At 56.3% G+C, this 21,912-nt stretch overlaps 1 protein-coding gene and 1 long non-coding RNA gene across 7 annotated transcripts in view; one reads left to right on the top strand and one right to left on the bottom strand.

Moving 5' to 3' along the window:
* Positions 1-6,871: 6,871 nt before the first annotated feature.
* Positions 6,872-13,387, bottom strand: LOC107517129. 3 transcript variants are annotated; one of them, XR_004950996.1, is made up of 5 exons: positions 12,216-13,387; positions 11,157-11,829; positions 10,805-10,956; positions 7,734-7,898; positions 6,872-7,458 (listed from the first exon to the last, which is right to left on the bottom strand). It is a non-coding gene; the product is annotated as an uncharacterized LOC107517129 (long non-coding RNA). The 3 variants fall into 3 exon arrangements; XR_001598455.2 differs by having other exon boundaries at positions 11,269-11,829; XR_004950995.1 differs by having other exon boundaries at positions 6,872-7,455; positions 11,269-11,829.
* TBX5 (T-box transcription factor 5) overlaps positions 11,863-21,912 on the top strand; it is a 44,206-nt gene continuing 34,156 nt past the window's right edge. For 2 of the 4 annotated variants that reach the window (XM_036221414.1, XM_036221411.1), the window contains exons 1-5: positions 13,834-14,470; positions 16,183-16,367; positions 18,051-18,145; positions 20,318-20,437; positions 21,080-21,227. In XM_036221414.1, the coding sequence (XP_036077307.1) occupies positions 16,221-16,367; positions 18,051-18,145; positions 20,318-20,437; positions 21,080-21,227 (510 nt within the window). In that variant the 5' untranslated portion in view covers positions 13,834-14,470; positions 16,183-16,220. Of the gene's footprint in view, positions 12,047-13,476; positions 13,668-13,833; positions 14,471-16,182; positions 16,368-18,050; positions 18,146-20,317; positions 20,438-21,079; positions 21,228-21,912 lie in introns of those variants that run through there. The other 2 variants (XM_036221412.1, XM_036221413.1) reach the window with 2 other exon arrangements.

The raw sequence follows: 21,912 nt of genomic DNA, 5'->3' as shown, positions 1-21,912 counted from the left end.
CCTAGCCGCTGCCTCTGGCTTCATCGACCCCCAAAGCCAGGACGACAAAGCCAAAGGTCTCAGTCTCCATTCAGTCTTTCCGCCGTCCACTCGAGCGGTGTTCAATGGTCCGGGAGCTGGGGGACAAGAGTTACACAGTACCTGCCCCAGAAGGGCTGTCTGTCTCCCGAGGGAGAGCCAGACTGAAAGTCACTAGTTACATCTTCGGTTCTTAAGTGCCTCGCAGATATACAGGAGGTCCAGCAGCCAAACTGGGGTGAGGCAGGGGGTGTCTCTGGGACCTTCAGATCAGGCCCCCTACTTCTGTCCTCACACGGCCTCTCATGCCCCAGAAACTCTGATGAGTGGAAGCCCAGCATCTCCTTTCAGATACTGGAGGTTGGCACCAACGCTTTCCAGGGGACCAGTTACAGATGTGGCTGCCACAGCCGGTTCCCATCCTCCTCTCCCGCCTCCTCCTTCCTGCCACAGGCTGCATCTCCCATAAAACCTGCCTCTGCCCACCTCGAGAGGAGTAGCATTCTTCAGAACGATGCATTTATCGAGCCTTGCTCTAAGCCCAGGCCAGAGGTTTGACGTGTATTATATCACTTCGTTAGCCTTCACACCGCCACCTGAGGCTGGTGTTCTAATGAGGCCCGTTGCACAGACTGAGACACTGAGGCTGTGAAGGACAAAGAGACCTGCTCCGTTCATGCCACCGGGAAGTGGCGGGGTCCGGATTTGAACTCGTGGTGACGTCTAGGAGCTGAACCACCAACCCAGCTTCCTCTCCACACCTTTTCCGCCCTAGTTCTTTGCTCTCTCTTCAGTCCCTGGTCACAGGTCGGGTCTAGATCTGCTCTAAAAATGTAATACAAGAAATACAGTACAAGAAAGCCCTTCTCCATGAGCCCAAGAGAGAAATGGAGAGACTCCAGCAAATGCTTGTTAAGCGGATTTTTCTCTCGGCTCCCGAAATCTCCTCTCCCACTAGGAGCCCAGTTTTCTTCTCTGCCCCTGGGAGCCTCTACCCAGGGGGACCAGGGTGGGCGACAGGCCAGCAAGATCAGCCAGAAACAGCTTTCTCTTTTCTGCCGGTGACGGGTCCACACCCTGGGTGCATAAATTCTTTCTTTTATTTTTATTATTATTACAGCTCAGGGTCCAGCTTGGGCCATAAATGGATTTAAGAGGCTGCTGGAGTATAGAATTTAATATAGTTGGCACCATTAAATAGTGGCATAGCGAAGCCACTTGGGGAAGTCCGGGACCCCTCCCTCGCCACCGCCCCTCTGCCCCGTGCCTTCTCACCTACCTCCTCATCCTAAATTCTCCCGGTGAAGGTTTCCCGCGGGCCCGCCCGAGGGGGAAGGGCAGAGGGGAATGGAACAGAAGCAAGAAGGCCAGGGAGGGCGGCTTGTATCACCTCTCTCAGGGTGTCCGCAGCCCCGGCAGAGAGGGCACTGGGCAAATGACCAATTAGGGACGCTTGGGGAGATGGGACAGAGCTTTCTATAGATAAGCGTGGTTTTTATCAGCCTATAAAAATACCACTTTCATTTATCTGCTATCTACTTCTCTAGGCTCCTGGGAACAGCGGGAAGGGTAGACAAAAGAAAGGCCCAGAGAACAAGGGAGGGACGGCCGGGGGTGGGGGGCACTTGGGGCAGGGAGAGAGGAAGCAGTTTAGGCTTTGAGGCTCAGAAAGCTAAAAATATGCTGCTGGGTTTTGTTCCCTCCAAGCTTATTGCCAGTTCAGACTTCTATTTTTATTTTATGCATGGAGCGGGGCGAGTTCTACAGTCTTGTACGTTTCACTGATTCCTTATATATGTTTTGTCAGTCCTTGGCTCTGAGTCCATCAGCTGTAATGCCTTTGTAGATTTCATTCAACAAATATTTATCTAGCGCCGACTGTGTGAAAAGCGATGGGCACCGTGTCAAATGAGACAGCCACGATCTTTGTCCTCAGCATCTTGGAGTCCAAGGTGGAGACGGATAATAATAAATAAGCACATAACAAAAACGATGGGAGGCGGCGGCCATGAGGAGAGTGGGGAGCGGAAGGCACAGGGTGTGCAAAGGTCCTGAGGTGGCCACAAAGGTTGGTGCAAATGAGGCGCAGAAGGAGGTGGATGGAATGGGGAGACAGAGGGGAGGGCAGGAGATGAGGCGGGAGGGGCAGCTGGGATCCGGTTCCTGTGGCTCCTGCGAGGCCTTAAAGATCCAGGAAAGAGTTAGGGTTTTATTTTAAGACCTTTGCAATGCGCTTCGAAGGGTCGTGAGCAGCGATGGGACGTGACCAGGTGCCTCGTTTTTGCTCGGGCATCGTGGGGGCTGGACTGGGCCGGGGGGTGCAAGGCTGGCAGTGACAGTGATGAGGGTGGGGGTGTCCAGCGTAGTCTGCATCGGGGCAGAGGATGGGGTTCCAGTCCCAGCTCTGCTCCGAAGATAGGCAGTTCCCTTTCCTATCTCTGCACCTCTAGCCCTCAGTTTCCCTATCTATAAAATTAAAGAGTTGGACTTATTATTGCTAAGGACCCACCTCTGGGATGGGTTTGCGTCAAAGCCCTGGGGCCTCCGTGGGGGGTGCATGGGCAGCTGGCAAGGAGGTCGGTGTATCTGGAGACTGGCTTTTCCCTTGTCTGCTGCAAAAAAAATCACATGTCCTTCCTTCTGAACTGGTGATTCCCAGCCTGGGTGGGGGTTCTCTCCAGGGGAACCTCGCCATGTCATCGTAGAATGGTCCCTGATGGTGCCCACCCAGTTGCTTCTGCCAGATTGGACAAGGACAGCCCGACTCAGTGCCCCGAAGGGGGCCCAAGGACACAATGACTGAATTCGAATCGCGAATGAACGAATGCGAATGTGGCCGTGCATGAGAGCATGTGTGTGCGTGCAGGCACACATGGCTGGTGCGTGTGACGCAGGGCGGAGAGCTGTAACTGTGTGTGTGGCTTTCTATGCGTGACTTTGGGCAAACGCGACTGCTCACGATTGCGTGTGTGACTGCGTTCATGTCCACATATGTGCAGGCGTGAGCCTGTGGGTGGCTGTGTGTGACTATGGTTGTGTGTGTGTGTGTGCGTGACTCAGTGTGCATATGTAGGTGCGTGTCTTTGTGTGACGAGCATGGGAGTGTGTGTACGCGACTGAACAGGTGTGTATTTGAGGGTTTTTTTCCGTGTACGTTGATGTGAGACTGCATATGGGAGTGTGTCCGTGTATTTGTTCGTGTGACAGCGTGAGTATGTATGTGTATGTGACTGCGTGATGATGAGTGTGGTCAGCGCTGTGTGCAACGGACTGCTGTATCTACACACGTAGTGAGTGACTCTGCCTGATGTGAGTGTGTGTGCGTGTGTGTGTGTGTGTGTGTGTATATACTGTTATTGTCGCCCTTGGCTATGCAGCAGGTGACTGTGCATAGTTGTGTGTGCTACATGTGACTCCCAAGTGGTTGAGTCTGGGGCATCTTGTCGCTTGACCCTTTGGGGACAGAGGGCCGGGCCAGGGCTCAGGCAAGCCCCTTTCCTCCCGGCACCATGGGGCAGAAGTGGCAGAGGCCAGAAGCATTGCTGCTTTTAGCGCGGGGCTGGTGGACGGCTGGGCTCAGAGTCCCCAGGGCCGCAGGGAGCAGATCTACCCCGTGGGAGCCCACCAGGCCCACAGACTTGGGGGACAAGGTCAAAGGCTGCCTGGGAGTGAGGCACTTGGAGCAGCCGAGCTGTAGCACCCGATCCCTTGAGACCAACTTCCAAAAGTAAACATAATTAGGGTTTAGAGTTAAGGCTGTCCTGGGGGTAGGTGCACAGCTGGGGAACGACACAGTGTGCTTGTGCATTAACTACCCCAGCGCCTTAATCCCGCGTGCTCAGGAAGTAACTGTGCACTGCCTCCCATCAAGGTGATATCTGGGCACATTTCTTGACCCTGACATTTCTGACCTGCCAGGGGTCTGGGGCTTATCCATGCTCTGGAAGGTAAGGAGGATCTCTCTCTTTTTTTTCCTTTCCTTTTCTTTCTTTTCTTTTTCTTTTTATTATTTTATTTTTAATTTTTTTTTTTTAATTTTATGACACCGTCCCCTCCACTCTCAGGCACCTTTCGCCCAGTTCCCAGGAAGTGACTGAGGAATTTGTATCTAAATATAGACTCTGGTGGCCCCAGCGCCTGCAGGCAGCTCCTCCTTAGGCCTCCCGTCTGCGAGGCAGAACTGCCTTCCTGGAGACCCAGGCCTGCTGGCCCCCGCGTGGAGCTGTCGGTAAAAAATAATAATCATAAAAGTGGCCAATAAAAATGCAGGGGAGTTGAACACTGGGTTATGAGCCCAGGGCACCATTTGACCTGTGGTGACGTTTGGGTGGTGGCTGCCTTGCAGGTGACACACATACACACACACACACACACGCACACACACACGCGCGGGCATTCCACAACCACACCCGGACCCACTCGAGCCCGCACCACACACACGCGGGGCCCACACATACAGAGCGGACTCACAGGTGTTTTCACATAAGGAGGCACACAGAAACAAAATATAGAAATATTCTTAAATGGCCTCTCTCAAGGAAAGACACACAATGACACACACACACACACACGCACACACGCAACAGCAGAGCCGGGGGGGGGGCACTCCAGGTCCCTCTGCTAATGACACACCATCATCCAGGGAGACTTGAGGATGAGGTCATATTCAGCCACACAGAAGGAGCCACACAGCCCACCTGTCCAGGTGCATAGTAAACCCGTGGCTGGGATGGGGGGCTGGGGAATGAGGGAGGACGGCCCTGGGCGGAGTGGTTCAGGTGTTCGTGGTCAGGCACTCACTCCTGGGTCCTGGGCACTCACCAAGACACTCTGGGAGCCAGGAAATCCGGCCCTTGGGGGAGATCTGGCACGTGAGAGGTCTGGGAGAAACCCCCAAACAACCCAGCCTGGTGTCTGTGGCCAGCATCCTGGGATAGGGGGGTGTGGAAGTCCCCAGGGATGCTGGAGATGGAGCAGCCACAGGAAGAGTGCATTTTGCGTGAGAGCAGGAGGAATTGGTCCCTGAAAGACCGTGGGGTCCTTGGTGGAGGAAATCAAAGGGAGGAAGTTGGAGGGTGGGGACCCCTTGAGCTTCCCACTTGGGCATTCCTCCCAGAGTCTGGATCTCAGAGGCCCCAAGCTTCTAAAAAAGTCCTTTCTCTTTCTAACTTGGACTTGTGGCAGCCGGCACTGTGTGAGCAGCCGAGTGGGACCGCTGTGTGCTGTAGGGGCAAACAGGAGACAGGAAGAAGGGTCTAGAAGCCAGAAAGTGCGTTAGGGGAGGGGGGCTGAGGGGAGCTCAGCTGGGAAGTCTGAAGGACTGGCACTAGGCTTAGGTCTCTCCAGGTCCCAGGTCTGGGACCCCTAAGAGGTCTGGAACCTTGCTGAGACCCACCACTGGGACTTTGAGGTGACAGGGTCCCACCAGCCCTAGGAAGCGTATTAGATCTTCAGTGGCACACAGGCAGGAGGCCACCAGAGAGAGAGGGAGTCCAGGCCTGGGTGCTGCTCTCCCTCTCCCTCCACCCTGAGAACCGAGCATCTGGGAGAGGATCGATCGCCAGGACCCCAGGACCCCGTAGGGCCAGGATCCCATAGGGCAGCCCCATCCTAGCGTGGCCTCCACGCCTCCAAGGGGCACTTAGCAGGCTGAGTCCACAGCCCCACGGGCAGCTCCACTGCGGGAGCCGCTGTGATTGCCTTTCGACCTCTACCCGAAGGCACAAAGCCTAGGGAATGGCGAGGAGCTGGTGCATTTCCAGCAGAGGCTGTGTGACTTGGGCAAGTCCTCACCCTCTCTGAGTTTAATCATTTGCTTAAAAACAAAACAAAACAAACAAAACAGGCAAAGTCTTCTCTTTTCCCCTTTTCATCCCACCCACCCAATTTCCCTCCCTCCAGGGAACAATGGGTACTGGTTTGGGGACAGAACAGCTCAGATTTGGAGAGGAGAAGTTAAGGTCTGCCTATCCTCCCCCTCTTCCTGTATAGGCTCAGACTCTGGGGCTGTGTACGCCGAGAGGCCCTTTTCCAGGTCCCTCTGCTTCCTTAGTGGGAGTGAGGAGAGCAGGAAGAGACATAAGAAAGAGAGATCGAAGCCTGACCCCACAGACCCAAGGAGCAATTGCCTTCCGTTTCAGACTGAATGTACCGCTAGTCGCTTAAAAAGTGTCCTCTGCGCTCACCCAATGCAACAGACCTCTTCCCAGCCCCCTTCCCTGCGTTGGCGGAGAAGCCCTGCTTTGTAAAAGAGGCCCTTCTGGAGTCCTTCTGCCTGGGATCGAATCCCACCAGTCCGTGATGGGGCCAGATCTCCAGGGACCACCTTCTCATAGAGCTATTGAGAGCTAAATAAGCAAGTGAAACCGTGTTTCAACAGTTCTTGGCCCGCATAAACGTTGGTTACGATTGCTCCTCAAATGCTAACAGATTTTTGAGCCTCAAATATCCACATTTCTCTCTTTGCGGCTGTGTAGACACAGGCAGGATGCTTCTGAGAATATGAGTGCAAACCGCTGGGGAGGACAGGAGACGGGGGTCTTGGGTGAGGTTGAGGGCACCTCTGTGGGCTGCCTGGGACTCAAGCTGGAGTCCCTGAGTGGGGCACTACGGGCCCGTCCAGAGCTCCGGAGGACATTGGACGGTCCATGAAAAGGAGCAGAACACAAGTTCGGCCTTTCCCGACCAGCAGGGAGGCAAATGAGGCCCACAGCAAAGAGCGAAACAAGGAGGGGAGGGTCCCAGAGGGTTTGTGGCTCCGGTCCTGTGACCGAAGACCTCTGAGAGCAGCACCCAGGCCTGGACTCCCTCTCTCTCTGGTGGCCGTCAATCAATCACTGTCAAGTCGCTCAGTCGGAGCCGGTGAGAGGCCTCGCTCTTTCTCAGAGTTTGCTGTCTCCAAAATGGAAACAGAAAAATCAGCCCGTATTGTCATCTGCCCACCAGCAAAAGAAAGAGGGGTACTCCTCTCCCCCACCCCCTATACACACAGGTTCAAGAAGAAGGCCACGCAACTCCCCCGAATGGTTATTTTACTGCGATTTCTATTGCGACCACAATCAAAAACGTTTTCTCGAAAAGGAGGAGTAGCATAATTTATTCTTTCTCTCAATAAGCCCGTTTAGTTCCACCGGGTAGTTCCCGACTTTTCTCTTTCCATTCAGAAGTTATTCCAGGCAGGCGAAAGGGTCGCTTGGACCGAGGTGGGAGACCTTGGTTTGAACGGGGGTGGACTGTAGTTGCGTTGAGGTCGCACGACTCCCGGAGTCCCAAGGCCCCGGCCGAGACGCGCGGGATGCGCGCTTCGATGAGCATGTCGCGCCCGCGGCCTGCGCGCGCGACCCCGCGCTCATCGCTCTGAACCCTGAGTGGGGGCTTTTTTGCTCCACACCCGAACTTCCCAGGCAGAGATTCCCACTGAATCTCGAATTTTCTCTTCTGCTGAAAAAAGAAAAAAAAATAAGAAAAGAAGATGAGGAGGGGTTTTTTTGTTGTTTTTTTCTCCAATCCCTGCCTCGTCGCACCCTCGGAGGGGGCTCCGGAAAGCCAAGGGCCACGAGCGGAAGCGCCTCGTGGGCCTCGGAACGCGCCGCAAAAGTGCGCAAATGTCCCCGGGCCGCCGGCTTGTTGTTCGACGGGACTCCGGGGTTGCCATGGTGACCAGGAAACCGAGGGCCCTTGCGGAAACAAACTCCAGGAGCTTTTCCACCACGAACCTCTGTCATTTGCACCCCCCAGTGTTTTCCGGGTGTGATTGTGCCTGGGGAGCCAGGCGTCCTGGGTCCCCGCTTCCGGACCCTTCTGTCGCAGCGGCCCCCCAAAGGCCGGAAAAGCGGCACCACGGGGCCAGAGGAGACTCGCTGCGCGCTCGCAGCCCCGAGCTGAAAGGGAAGAAAAATTAGAGGTCTCGACCAAGCAATCGTTTTGGTGACGGATCCCTCCAGTTTGGGGTTTGGCGGCCCTCCTCACCCGCACCCCCACCCGCCTCCCTTCACCTCCTCAAGGTCATTACTAGAGTTTTCACTCGAAGCTCCAGGAGGGGCGGCTCCCCTTCCCTGCGCGCGCAGGGCTCTCGCCTAGCGGGGCCTGGAGCCTCCTCTGCAGGCAAGTTTGTCCCCAAAGAAGAGAAGTAAGGGATGAGGGCGTTAGCCGTGCAGATGAAGATGGCTATTCTAGAATCCCATACAACAGCTTTTTAGGTTCTCTCGACACAGGGAGGACCAAGTCCGAAAACCTGGTCAGATCTTAGGAATTTCCAAAACCACGGGTCTGGCTCATTTTGGCCATCGCGTGAATGTTACCTGAGTCGTGGGGACATAGCAAGCCGCGCTTAGTTACAGGGCATAATTATTCTCACAATCCCTACCTCCTTTGTTTTCTTTGAGTTCTGACTCTGCGGTGTAGACAGAGAGGAACCATCGCCCCTTCCCCCTTAAATAAAGAGCTTTATGAAACATCGGATCGAATTCTCTCCGGTGGGGACGCCTGGCCCTGTGAGCCTGGGGCTGGCTGGAAAGGGGCCGGCGAGCAGCCAGAACTGGAGTCGTAGTTTCGTCTCTGGTTTTGAATCCGGCCCTTTGAGCAAGCTTAACACGTGTGGATTTAATTTCCCTCTCTTTCTTGCTCTTTTCTCTCCCCCCCCCGCCATGAGGGAACAAGAAAAATAGTCTGCCGTGTCGACAGCGCGACACCATTCCCTTTGCCAAAGAAAATTTGTCTTTCCAGAGCCCCGGAGAGCAGCAGGCTCCCAAGTTTCCATTGCACCCTCCAGTTGAGGGAGGGGGTATCCAGACAGGCCCCCCGCCTGCATCCCAGACCTGGAGGTATTAGCTTGAGTCTCTATCTTACCGGGTCAGAGGCCTGGAATTCAGTATATTTTCTCCCACATCTTTGGAGGCTGTGAGGATGTGCTGATCACGCAGACCTGGTGACTACACCCAGAGGCCCCTCGATAGTTTCTGGCCAGCAGATATGGCTGGAGGGCTCAGGCTCCGTGCAGACCACAGGATAGGTGGTCGCTCGAGGTTCTCCCAGCTCAAGACCCTCACCCTTCTCTGCCATTGGGAACCCCACGTTGGAGCGGGCAAGGAGAGAGCTCCTTTGCATCCTAACCGGGGCTTGTTCCCACCTTCTGCAGCTCGCAAACCTCCAGCCTTGGTATCCCAGCTGAGCCTCCTGAAGGATGTTCCACATCCATTTTTCATTTCATGACCCTGACCCCCGGAGGGGGGAAAAAAATCTCATCCACCAAACTTAGGGGAGTGAATAATGATCAGTAAAATAAGTAGTAATAACAATAATTGGTGGAAATATGGGAGAATATTGGATAGTCAAATAATAATAACAGCAGCTAGTATTCTTTCCAGGTACATCTGGGAAAAGGGGAAGCTAGGAACCGAATAACACATCGGGAAGGGAGATACTGCAGTCCTGGAAAAAATATAATAGAGCCAGATTTAACTAGGCAGGAGGGAAAGTGACCCCCTGAGAAATGAGGGAAATTCCCACCCTCGGTCTGACCCTCTCTTTCGAAAAATGAGTTGGTCAAAGTTTAGTTTTGTCATCATTTCTATTGTTATAATTCTTATTTAATTTTTCCAGTCCCAACTGCTCTTCTCCCTACTTTTTTTTGCCCTTCAATGGGGACCCGAGTCAGGCGGGGACACGTCCGGAGAGAAACAGAGAGGGAGTTGGATTCCTAACCCAGTTTTCTTCCGAGAGGAAAGAAATATGGTGGTTTTGGATGCGACTTCCTAAAAACAAGGCAAGAGTGAAGGGAAGACGTCAACGGCCATCCATCCTTGCTTTTGTTTTGGGGTTTGACTTTTTAAATAGAAACCTCCGCTCTCTGATCCACTGCAGTATTCAAATTAGGGCAGATTTTTTTTTTTTTTCCGAAAGTGAGGAAAACAGATTTCTGGAGAAAATCGAGCTGGCAGCGGGTGGGAAGAAGCGACAGTTCTCCGAAAGAAGGAAGGGATGAGGGATGTTGCCATTCGCAGCTTCTCTTTTCTAGTTTGCTGCCCAATGTTTGGGGAAAAGGATGAGGATTCTCAATTCCAGTTGAGGTCTTTATTTATCCTCCTCCGGGTGCGGCCTCCGGGTGTGGGAAAGCGGGTCTGGGAAGCTGAATTTGATTGAGGAATCCTTTGTGCTCCCGCGGGCGGGTTTGGGGGCCCGCACCAGGGATTTGAGAGAAGAGAGTCAAACGGAAAGGAACGCGCCCCGCTCGGGGTTTCGCCTTCCCCTTCTAGCCCTTTTCGGGGGCCGAGGCCTCCGTTTCCAGCCCACCTCGGCTCATAGGTCAAATAAGAACTCATCTGGAGCCTTGGGGTGAAGGATTTGGGGGTGTGCTCTTGGCATCTGGGAGCAAGCGCTGCACGCGTGGGCCTCGGATTGGGGAAGAGATAACTATGAATAACTTGGGAAACGAAAGCGAAGCTCAGGGAAGCCACCGCGGCCTGGATGAGGCTGGGGACACGGGATCTGCGTGCTGGAAGTTGCAAAGTGTGCGACACAGCTGGCTCGGATGCCCGTGTCCGGCGCTGGAAGTCCCTGCCCGCTCTCCCCGCGGGCCTGACCTTAGCTTCTGGGGCGGCTTGGCCGGCCGCGTTCCTGCGCTTCTCGCCGCTGCTCCAGCCCCGGGCCGACCAGGCCTGGAGCCAGGCCAGGCTTAGAAAGCCCTGGGGGCTGGGAGCGCGCGAAAGCCAGGATCGAACCCCGAAGCTGGGGGCAAGTTCAGATTCCGACGGCCGGCTCCCTCGGGGCCCCTCGGTGGGGAACTTACCCTTCCGGAAGGCCCGGCGCTCGCTGGCTCTGTGCTGGGCAGGCCTAGCTCTGGTCTCCGCGCCGCCAGGGCGTCTACGCAGCACACGATTCCCAGCCGAGCCTAGCGCGTTTCCAGCTGCGCGCAAACGCTCGCGCGCATCCTCCACGGGGCTGCGTAGAAGTTATGCCCATCGATGAGACCCAACAGAATAATGATCGATATTACACAACAAAATAGAGCGCCTCGTCCCTCTGCAGGCCCCGGCGCTATAATTTTTCTCCGCAGGAATAACCCCTCTCCATCCCCACCCCACCACCCGCTCGCACCCCGCCCCCGCCAGGCCGCGCTGGGACGAGTTGCGTCCGCCGACCTAACTCATTCGCAGAATGGACTTTTTCTCAGCAAGAGGCATTGCGGCCGGTTCTCAATCTTCCTCCCAACGTCTCTATCTTATTTCCCCTCCGCGATAACCCAGTAATTACTTCTAGGCAAGTCTGCAAGGGCACACTGAGTTATCGCGTCCCAAACGTAACCAGCTACAGAGGCGCCGTAATAGTCATTTGCCAAGAGCTTCTCCTCGGAAAACAAAAAAAATAATAATAATTTTTAAATAATATGAAGACTCTCTCGCCCCCTGCAAGAGACCTCGTTCCCCCTGGAACAACTTGATTTCTTTCCAACCGTGGGCTGAGGTGGGTTCCCACCTCCCTTCGCCAAAAGGCCCCCCTCCCCCTCCCAAAGAAAATCGATCTTGGCTCTATTTGTGTCTGAAGTTCGCCACCCCCATTTCCCCAGAGGGCTCTGGGTTTGTTTATTTCTTTATTTATTCCCGTGGCCGAGGCATCCGGGACTTGTGGCTGCGCAGACCGAGGGACTGATAGGCGAAGACGGAGAGAAATTAACCTCCCGCCACTGCCCCCCAGTCGAGCGTGACAGCGCGCGGACCAGTTGCGTGACTCGTGACGTCTCCAAGTCCTATAGGTGCAGCGGCTGGTGAGATAGTCGGTATCGCCTGGTTGCCTCTTTATTTTATTGGGGTATGCCTGGTAATAAACAGTAATATTTAATTTGTCGAAGACCACAAACCAACTTCGAGCTGGGAGGTACATGCTACTCTTGACAGACGCTGGAAGAAGGTTTGGCCTACAAGGGGTCTCTTTTGGGGGTCTTTTCCAAACTCTTCACCTGAGCCCCCCCCCTTCCCCAGCAAGGCGTCACTCCTGGCTTCAGCGCTGGAAAGAAGAGGTGGGATTTTTGGAGGTGAGTGTCTGCCCTGGAGAGCTCTGAGGTGGGGGGTGGGGGAACAGGTTTCTCTCAGCTCTTCGCCTGCCCAGGGCCCTTTAGCTTTCCACCCCAACGCGACCCTGCTGAATCCCCCCCGCCCAGCGTTGCTGCTTTTCACCCTCGAAATACGAATACACTCTCTTACGTTTTGCCTTCGAGTGTCACCTGGCATGAACAGATTCCTTCTCGAGGTTTCAGAATCCCAATTCCGCTTGGCGGCTCCACACCATCTGCGCTCCACAAACCTAAGCGAATCTGGCCCAGCCATGGGGGAGTCCGGATTTTCCCTCTCGGGAGGGGCCTTCAGGTTATTTATGGGAATTTATTTTATCCGCAAATCTCTGAGAATTTAAAGGGATTGGAGAGGTCTTTCCGGAATTCGCTTTCCTTTCGCCGGAGAGGCAGACGTTCATGCTCATCCTGAAGCCATGTTTGTTTTCCGTCTTTGGCCCCGGGGGTCGCCTTCTTAGCAAGCGTCAAGTCCTCTGAGCTGGCATTTTGGAAGGGTGAGGGCATTCTCACAAATAAATGAACGCGAGGCCGTTCGAAAACAAAACGGGAAGGTAGAGCGAGACCGGGAGCAAATGCTCGCATTGGCTTTCTCCAAGGTCGTCCTGCGTTCAGGGCTGGACAATCCTCTTTGGAATTCTGCAACCGTGTGTCAGGCCTGCTCTGGGATTTTAGTCCCAGCGGCCACAGAGGGTCACACCGAGGCGGCTGCTGATCCCCAAGGCATCTCTCCTTCCTTCAGCCCTCCACCCAGACCTTGGCCTGCAGGTCCAAGTCTAATCAGAGCCCCGGAAGAGCACAGGGCCAGGGGGTGCAGGAGACAGGGGTGGGCCACAGGACAGGCACCCTGGCATTTGTTATTCCAAGCACCAGCACTCGCCGCTCCGGTCTGGGTCTGCTCAGGCTAAGACCTACCGACTGTGTTTAGCTTCTAACGACCTCTTCATCTGGACCCTCAAAATAATACATTTCCAAGAAGGGGAGGGCATGGAGGGGAGCTGAGGGGGGGCGCTGAAAAGCCCAGCCAGCCCCCAGTGATTGTTTGATTATTGTAATAAAACCGGGCACTGCCTTGTGTATACCTCCAGCCAGGGAGGTCTGGTGGCCCTGGGGTGGGTGGGGGGCCGATGGCAATTTCTTGGCATCTTTGATTTCGGCCTCCATCCCAACACACCTTCACCCTGCCTTCGCCCTGGAGTCAGTCACTGCGAGTCTGGGTGATGAGTGGGGAGGGGGAGAGATGTCAGGGCGGCTAGCGGCGGCTGGCTGGGCCAGGCGGGGTCACGCCGCTCTCCGTCTTGAGGTCAGCGTTGGAGAGAGACTGCGGGCGGGCGGGCGAGGCTGCAGAGGGGCCGCGCGCGGCGGGTGTGCGCTCGCGTTGTGCGTTCGGACTCCGTTCTGCGCTCAGCCCGCCCGCCTCGCCGAGACTGCTTCCCCGGCAGAAGCCGACTGGGTTTTGCGATGATTTGTGCAGGATTTTTTGCAGCCACCGAGCCGCACTCCGAGCAGCAGAGATGGATGGACGATGGGAAGGGGGCGGAGAGGAGGGGGTGATCTCCAAGTCTGGGTTTGGGAGTCGTGTTGTGATGTGAGTGTTTGGGAAATCTAATGGAAAATGTGGTTGGGGGAGGGAGTGGGAAGGGAGAGGGAGGGAGGAAGGGAGGGAGAAAGAGAGGAAGGGAGGGAGAGAGAGAGAGAGAGAGAGGGAGGGAGAGAGAGAGAGAGAGAGAGAGAGAGAGAGAGAGAGAGAGAGACAAAGGCAGGCAGCGTGCAGTGGGAGCTAGTTGGATAGGCAATTCCAGTACTTTGTAAGCATTAAGGCAGACCCACGTCACCAAGCTCAGCTGAGTGGGCTTGTATTTCTCAGAGAGAGGGAGAGAGGGAGAAGGAGAGAGAGAGGGGGAGAGAGAGAGAGAGAGAGAGAGAGAGAGAGAGAGAGAGAGAGAGAGTAGCTTACCTCGGCTTCCACAACTTTAACCTTGAAAGCTGCACTCAGAGAGGACTTGGACCGTTCCCACCGCTCTCTCGTGTCTCCCAACTTTCCCTTTCTGGGGGTGCCGGGGAGCAGCGGCACACTGAGCTTATCCTACTGAGCGGGCCCCGGAGGCCGCTCCTTTGCGTTCTTCAGAGCGTTTCTGGCGCCTGCCAACTTTAGGCAGCAGCAGCAGCGGCAGCAGCGCGGAGCGGAGGAGGTGTGCGTTGGAGGTGGGCCGTGGCTGCCGAGGCTCCAGCGGTGGGTGCGCCTTCGTAGGCAGCGGTGGCCGCTCGCCCCGGCACGCAGTCCCCCGCGTAAACCCGGAGCCACCATGCCGGCGCCCCCGCCTCGCCGCCCGCCTCCTTGCTGCTAGGAGCACAAGGGACGTGGTGAATGCACCGGCTTCGCCAAGCGAGGTAACCTTGCCCGCAGAAGGCCCAGGAGGCTCGGGAGGGAGTCCGCCCCCCGGCTTAGTGGGCTCTGGGAGGCGCGCCTGGCAGGACCGAAGCCTCGCCCTGGGTCCTGCAGAGCCCGGCTCGCAGGGATTCCGCGCGCCGGGGAGCTCCGGGCGCGTGGGGACGAGCAGGCGGCGGCGGGCCGGAGAAGCGGCCTGGTTCTGTCAAACCTCATCTCGTTCGCCCTGGCCAGCCCCGAGCTCCCCAGGACCGTGGCGGGGGAGCGGGGGTGCACGTGGGGGACGCCGGCCCCGCTTTCTTTTGTTGTGAGGCGACCGCGGGGCTCCCGTCACCGCCTCCCGCAAACCCCAAGGGCTTGGTGTAGGGCGCGCGCTTGGGAGTCAGGCCTGAGCAGCTGTCCTCGGCCGCGTTTCTGGGTCTCAGGCCGCTGCAGCCCAGAGTGGGAGCTAGCTTTCGGCTGGGCGGCCGCTACGGTTTGGGGGGCATCCCTTGCTCCCCGTCGCCCGTCTTCCCTCCCGGGTTTCGAGGGAGGATATTCCCTGCTGGGGAGCGAACGTGCAGGAGAGTGGAAGGAAGTCAGAGCAGGAGGCAGGCTCGTCCGGACTGGAGCGGCTCTGCAGCTGTTAATTTTGCGTGTCCCGACCTCCCCTGCCCGCAAACCCCGCACTCTGCCCGCTGCGTCGGGACCGAGGCGGCCGATGGCGCGGCGGAAGCCCAGGATCTCGCTGGGACCCATTTTGTCCTCGCATTGCCGAGCTTGGGCCTGCACTTCCAGCGAGCCAGGCCCACTTGAAGCTTGGACAAGCTCCCCTGGGCCTGGCCGATCGACAACATGCCCGTCACCGGCTGGAGCGCGGAGAAGGCAGGGGAAGGCGCCCGGGTCCGGCCCCGGAGCTCCCGCTGCCGGCGCCCAGACGCGCGTCTCTCTCTGACCGGCTGCGCGGCGCTTTACCTGCCTGGTCGGCCTGTTTGGCTCCTTGTTTTGTTTTTAACGTTACTTAAGGTAGGGGGGAGAGGGGAGGACTCTTAATGTTAAAGGACTTTTAATTTTAAGGTCTGTAACTGACAAAAGATGAGCATGAATTCTCTTTCGGACCCTGTTTCTCGATCTGAAAAATCTTTCCCCTGCTAAGTTTTTGGTTTTGCAAGAGACGGGTTATTTCAGACATTCCGCCCGCTGCAGAAAACTGTTCTGGTTGCGAGTTTTCGTAAACAGAGCTCTGATGATCTCCTGTAAATTGGAGGAAGGGAAAAGAATTCTCAAAAGGACACTAGGTTTTTGTTTTGTTTTGGTTTTGGTTCATACCCAATGGCTTCCAAAAATACCCAGGCCTTATCTTTATTGGCTCTTCCAGAAGTCCAGACAAATTTGACGGGCAGCTGGCTTATCAGGGGGGGAGCCTGGGCAGGGGAGATGCGGGCCTTGCCGCCTCCTCCCGGCCTGACGCGGGGTCTTTTGCAAGAGGTTGTGCGTGATCATAAAGTAATAGTAATGGCGATAATAACGGGACCTTCTGCGGCCCCCTTCAGCTGGGGACAGACCTGCTGGTAGCTGCAAAGTGGGAGCCCAACTGCTCCCTCTCGTCAAGAGAACTTGGCTTCCAACCTCCTCTCTCTCTCTCTCTCTCTCTCTCTCTCTCTCTCCCCCTCTCTCTCTCCCTCTCTCCCTCCCTCTCCCTCCCTCCCTCCTTCTCTCTGCTTCCTGTCCTCAGTGCAGGACCCGGTGCGGTCACAGGGCCCCGGGCACACCATGGCCGACGCAGACGAGGGCTTTGGCTTGGCGCACACCCCCCTGGAACCTGACTCCAAGGATCTACCCTGTGACTCAAAACCTGAGAGCACGCTAGGGGCCCCCAGCAAGAGCCCATCGTCTCTGCAGGCCGCGTTCACCCAGCAGGTAAGGAGACTCGCACCTGGGGGCTCTCTGCAGACACAGAAGCTCCTCTTTTGGGGTGGGGGGGGCGGTCATCCACTCCCCTAATTGTCCCCTTTCCCTTTGATCCCCACTCGGTTCCACCTTCCTCGGCTCCGTCTCCCCAAATACCAGTCTATTCCAGTCCACTGTACTGTGACAATCGTCTTTACGGCCACAGGATTTGGGCAATAATACGTTTAAGTTGTTAGAGAAGCCTTAATTTTCTGGCTCTTTGGGGCCGCGCTGAGAAGCACCCAGATCCTGCCTTTCCTGGAGCACTCGGTGTAGACTCAGGCCCGAGGTCCTCATTAAGGGCCAGGTCAGCGGCCGCTTCAGGCCGGCTTGAGCGATGGCTTGACCCCTCTTCAGATCTCCCGTGGCCCTCGCCTCGCCCGCCTCCTCCGTGCGGCCGCCCAGCCCCGCCAGGCGCACCATTTGTCTTGCCGCCGGGGCCTGGAGGGCTGGTGCTCAGGACTGTACCAGGGGGACACAGGGAGCCGCGGGCTCGCCTGGCTGGGAGCTGGGCCGGGTGCCCTGGGCGCTCAAGGTGGCCCCTGTAGACCTCGCCGATTTTCAATAGGGTGTTAGATGGCGCAAAGCGGGGTGGCTTGACTCGAAGAAATACTTGCACATAGCTTCAAACGCTTCTGAGGGGATTTCGATGTCTTGCGTGGCTAGTTCCTACCTCTCTACTTTGCCCTTCACATCTCAGGAAAATGCGTAGAGAAGCAGAGAGAGAGAGAGAGAGAGAGAGAGAGAGAGAGAGAGAGAGAGAGAGAGATAGGTAGGGAGGGGGCACGCAGTGGGCATGCAGTTCCAGAAACTTAGATTTCTTTTCCCTTCGTAGAAAAGTCAGTCCGCTCATTAGATGGTTATAGATTGTTGCAAAAACAAAGACTCCGTATGTGATACATATATATATATACATATTTTGCATCATTTTTGTAAAATATCTCTTAGTTGAAAGCGGAAATGTCATATAGCTTAGGCTGTGCCCGTAATTAAAACAGCTTGGAGTGAACAAAGCTGGATGTGCGAGAGCCTAGAAGGTTTATTAATTTCAGGCAGCCGAGAATAAATTTTTGTTTTGGACTTGTGGGAGCCTATTACTGTAATCCATAAATATTTTTAAATCTAAAATCGCGCCTGTGTTAACATTCGCGCCACCACGGTGAGAATAAACACACGCGTGTGAGGCGTTTGCACATCCGTGTGTTTGCGTGTGGACATCTGGGTCTCCACACGCACATCCTGATCGGTTTTTGAGATTGAGGCGTTTTGTTTTGTTTTTTTTTTTCTTCCTTAGTGGGATCTTGGCTAAAGGGGGTTGAGACCGGTCTTTTTTTTTTTTTTTTCTCTCGGCCCCGTCCTCCCCGTGGGAGACGCTGGAGCACTGTCATAGTTGGGGCTTTTTCTGTAGTCTTGTGCGGGTGGCGTTAGGGGACCGCCCCTGAATGGAGCGTATTCGGAGATTCCTGTGTGGTGGCTGCTGCTGCTCCACGGCCCAGGCGGCTCCGCAGCGGGCTGGGGACAGTTCCAACCGCTGAGCCCACAGGCTCCAGTGGGAAGGAGGAGAAGTCTCTGTGTTTTGGGGGGGAAGTTTGGGGAGCGAAGGGCCACCAAGCGTAGGCTTGTCCATGTGACCTTTTTTCCTCCTTCCTCTAGGGCATGGAAGGGATCAAGGTGTTTCTCCATGAACGAGAGCTGTGGCTGAAATTCCACGAAGTGGGCACGGAGATGATCATAACCAAAGCTGGAAGGTGAGCTGGGCGCCTCTGGGAGGGGGGCGCGGGGTAACCGTGGGAGAGATGAAGAAGGGAAGGCAGCTCGGGGCCCAGAGGGACGGAGAAGGGGAGGAAGGAGAGGGGACGGAGAATGGAGAGAAGAGAATAGAGGGGAGAGAGAGAGAGAGAGAGAGCGCGCGAGAGCGAGCGATAATATTTTGCTGACCCGACTCTGGTTATAGAGGCGCAGAGACCCCCCACCCCCCACCCCAGGGGTAAATACCTGCAAGGCCCAACCGCGGAAGCAGACATTTCTCCCAACTGGGCATTTCTTCCACCTCTTATATAAGAATCGAGAGCGGCTTGGGAGGCTGTGCGTGCCGTGTGGACGGCTTAGGAATGAGAGAAAGAGGAGCAAAGCGGGAGAGAACGGGAGAACGGAGAGGTGCGGCGAGGGCCCGGAGAGGAGACCCGGTGCCAGACTTGATCCCTCGCCCCTGCCCTCCCGCCTCCCCTCCCTGACCTTGCAGTCGGCCCAGAGTCCCGCCCGATCTGCCGAAGTCTGACTCGTGGAACGTATTCGCTCCCTCTTTCATTGTTTATAGAAAGCAGGCGAAGCCTTTGAAACTGAACCGGGGCTCGGCCGGGCTCTATATACAGACTCCGATAAACACGGCAGTTTCGCCAAGACACTCACCCTGCAAATCCTCTTAAAAGCTCGCTGAGTTTTAGCTAGAAACGCTGGGCTTTCTAGGGGTGGGGGTGGGAGACTCGAGCAGCTCAGGGTGTGAGCGAGAGCGCGCGTGTGCCCAGGCCTGGGGACGTCCCGGCCACATCCCTACCCGTGCAGGACCGGCCCTCCAGTGACCCAAAGGGCAGAAGGCCCCAGGCTGCCTCAGAGAGGCCGGTAGGCCCAAGCCACAGAGTGTGTGAAGGGGGAGGGTGGAGCCGCCTCTCCAGACGCCCCTGATCCTCCAGCCCAAAGCCTCCCGCAATAAACTGACAACAGTGACATTTATTATTATTTGAAATTAAACAATGTCTGCTCCCCGGCTCGGCCTGGGCGAACTAGGACGTGCGTTCTGTTTACATCCGAGAGCTAAGGTCTTCTTCCCATTCCTCCTACGAGGCAGAGCCACGGCCGGGCCTCCTTTACCCCGCAGCCTGAGCCGAGAGGATTTAACTATAAAAGGCCTGTGAGGCCTCCCGGGCCTCCGCCTCCGGGCATGCTCGCTCGGGGAGATAAACGCTGAGGCTCCTGCTCCAAGCCAGGAAGGGGGAGGCCTCCGCTCGCCCCTTCCCGCCATCCCTGGGCGAGCCAGCGTCTAGCAACGAACCCTTTCGCCCCAGGCCAGCCTTAAGGATGCTTGCTTTTCGGGGTGCACACTCTTTTCGAGGCAGAAGGCGACTTTGGGGCGCTTCCGTGCTCGGGGAGGGAGCGGGCACAATGCAGGCAGTTCGGGGTCACCGGCTCCCCAATCGCCCGAGCCGATGGAACCTCCATCCTTGTTCAGGCCTTTCTCAGACCCAGTCTGGACGGGTTTTGAATTTCTTTGCCAAGAGTCAAGGAGTGTAGACTCCCCAAGGAAGAGGGCCAGGAGCCCTGGAGAAGTTGTGGAGGCATTCAGGAAGAAATTCCCGCAGGAGTCCGGTGTCGGAGGTCACCAACCGAGCTATCCTCTGGGGTCAGAGGACTGAAGCCAGGGCAGGAGGTGTGTGGGCGTCCTGGGACACCCTCACACCTTGGTGTCTTTGTGACATGGCAACTCTGCCTAGGTCCGCCAAAGCACCTGGCTGGGCAGAGCGGGAGACCAGCTTTTCAAAAATTTTTATTTATTTACTTTTTGACTAAGAAGCCTCCTCCTGCCTCCCCCACCCCCAATAAAAAAAGTAGGCGTCTGACTCTGAAACGAGCATTTAGCAAGAGTCGAAATGAGGGTCCCTCGCAGGCTGTCTGCAAAACCTGTTCTCTAGGAGCTCTGGCCTCTGGGTTCCTGTTTTCTTCGGAGATGCTCACAGTTACCTTTCCCCTCCCCATAAGCCCAAGGGAAACCTGGGGTGGATCTCCGCAAGGGTGGAGTGGGGGCCGCTTTCCCGCGTTTCTCGGGGACTCGCTCCTGCCGTGAACATGTACGGACACGTTCTTTAGAATATCGGCTTTAATTCTCCACCCCACCCCCGCCCTCTCTCTCTCTTTTCCTCTCCTAGACGGATGTTCCCCAGTTACAAAGTGAAGGTGACTGGCCTTAACCCCAAAACGAAGTACATTCTTCTCATGGACATTGTCCCCGCCGACGACCACAGATACAAGTTTGCAGATAATAAATGGTAGGCACCAGACTGGCAGGTGAGAAGGGCGCTCCCCCGACCGACCCTTAGACATTTTTTTTTGAGTCCCTACTGTGTGCCGGAGGAGTTTTCGCTGCCTGTCTTGTTGCACCCTCCTGACCTCACCCCGAGGGAAGGAAAGAGCGGCCATTAGTTCCCATTTTAGAGACGAGAAAACTGAGGTTCAAAGAAAGTAAAGTGCCTGCGCCTAATGCCGTACCCGCGGGCTGTGGATTTCTAAAAAGGGTATTGTTACCACGCGCTGGAGGTATTTGGGGGTATAAACCATTTACAGTGACTTTTTATGAGTTACCCGCTTTGAACATGCCTTTTTATGAAATTGCAAAATCGGCCCGTGGTATTTGAGTAAAACAGGCAGGAGAGGAGAGGCCCATTCCTCGGGTAGCTTGCTCTCGCGGCTGCCAAGAGCTCAGAGGCTTGAAGAGGAAGCCCCCTCTGAGAGCCCGCAAGGAGTTTTCCAAGACTTTTTCGCACATCCAGGCTCCCAGAACCCGCCGATGGTTGGGAGGCAGCGAGAGGCCGCGAGGCCCCACGCGCATCCCTCGGCAGCCCCGGGCCGGTGCAGGGACTGCCGGCCCCTCGGGGCGCTAAGGCCGGGCGGTTCGCCTCTCCTTGGTCTAGGTCTGTGACGGGCAAGGCGGAGCCCGCCATGCCCGGCCGCCTGTACGTGCATCCAGACTCACCAGCCACCGGGGCGCACTGGATGCGGCAGCTCGTCTCCTTCCAGAAACTCAAGCTCACCAACAACCACCTGGACCCTTTCGGGCACGTAAGTGCCTCGTGCAGCCCCGCCTGGCATCCTCGGCTCCATGTCCTCTCCTCTCCCTCCCTCCCTCCCTCCTTCCCCCTTTCCCTCTCTCCCCTCTCTCCCTTCTTCTCACCAAGCTCCTCTCTCTTCTGGGCCGCTCGCACCCACCCTTCTCCTTCCCTCGCTCCGTTTCGCCCCCTTTATCCCTCTCCCCACCTTCCAGATCTTCCCCATTCTCCTCTCTTTCCTTTTCTCTTATTTCTCTCACCTTCTAATGCAGCTTCCCGATTCCTCTCCTGCGTCTCTGTCTCCGCCTCTCCCCATCTCAGACCTTTGCCTGTCTGCAGTCCTCCCTGTGGTCCACTATCTCATTCTTGCGGGGGGGGGGGGGAACGAAGGTGGGACCCCGGTTCCTAGGCCTGGGGCTCGTGCTGCGTCCCCGCCGCCAGCCCCAACCCTCCACCTCTCCGGAGGGGTGCGGGACATGGGGTGACCGAAGCTGCACATCCGGGCCTGGATGTGTTGAGGCTGGGAGCTGGATCTGCACCCCAGTCCTGTTTGTGATTAGGGGTGGGGAGCTGTGTTTCAGTCCTGCAGGGGCGGGGGGAAACATGTTCCCACTTACCCAGCGGGCACTCAGCGCAGATGGCATAGAGACTGGACCAGTGATGGGAGCCACATACCTTCCTCGCCCCCTTCCAAACTC

This window comes from Rousettus aegyptiacus, unplaced genomic scaffold (genome assembly GCF_014176215.1).
Source record: "Rousettus aegyptiacus isolate mRouAeg1 unplaced genomic scaffold, mRouAeg1.p scaffold_m13_p_5, whole genome shotgun sequence".
Lineage (NCBI taxonomy): Eukaryota > Metazoa > Chordata > Mammalia > Chiroptera > Pteropodidae > Rousettus > Rousettus aegyptiacus.
The sequence above is the reverse complement of the archived record's forward strand: the minus strand, read 5'-3'. Positions and strand labels throughout refer to the sequence as shown.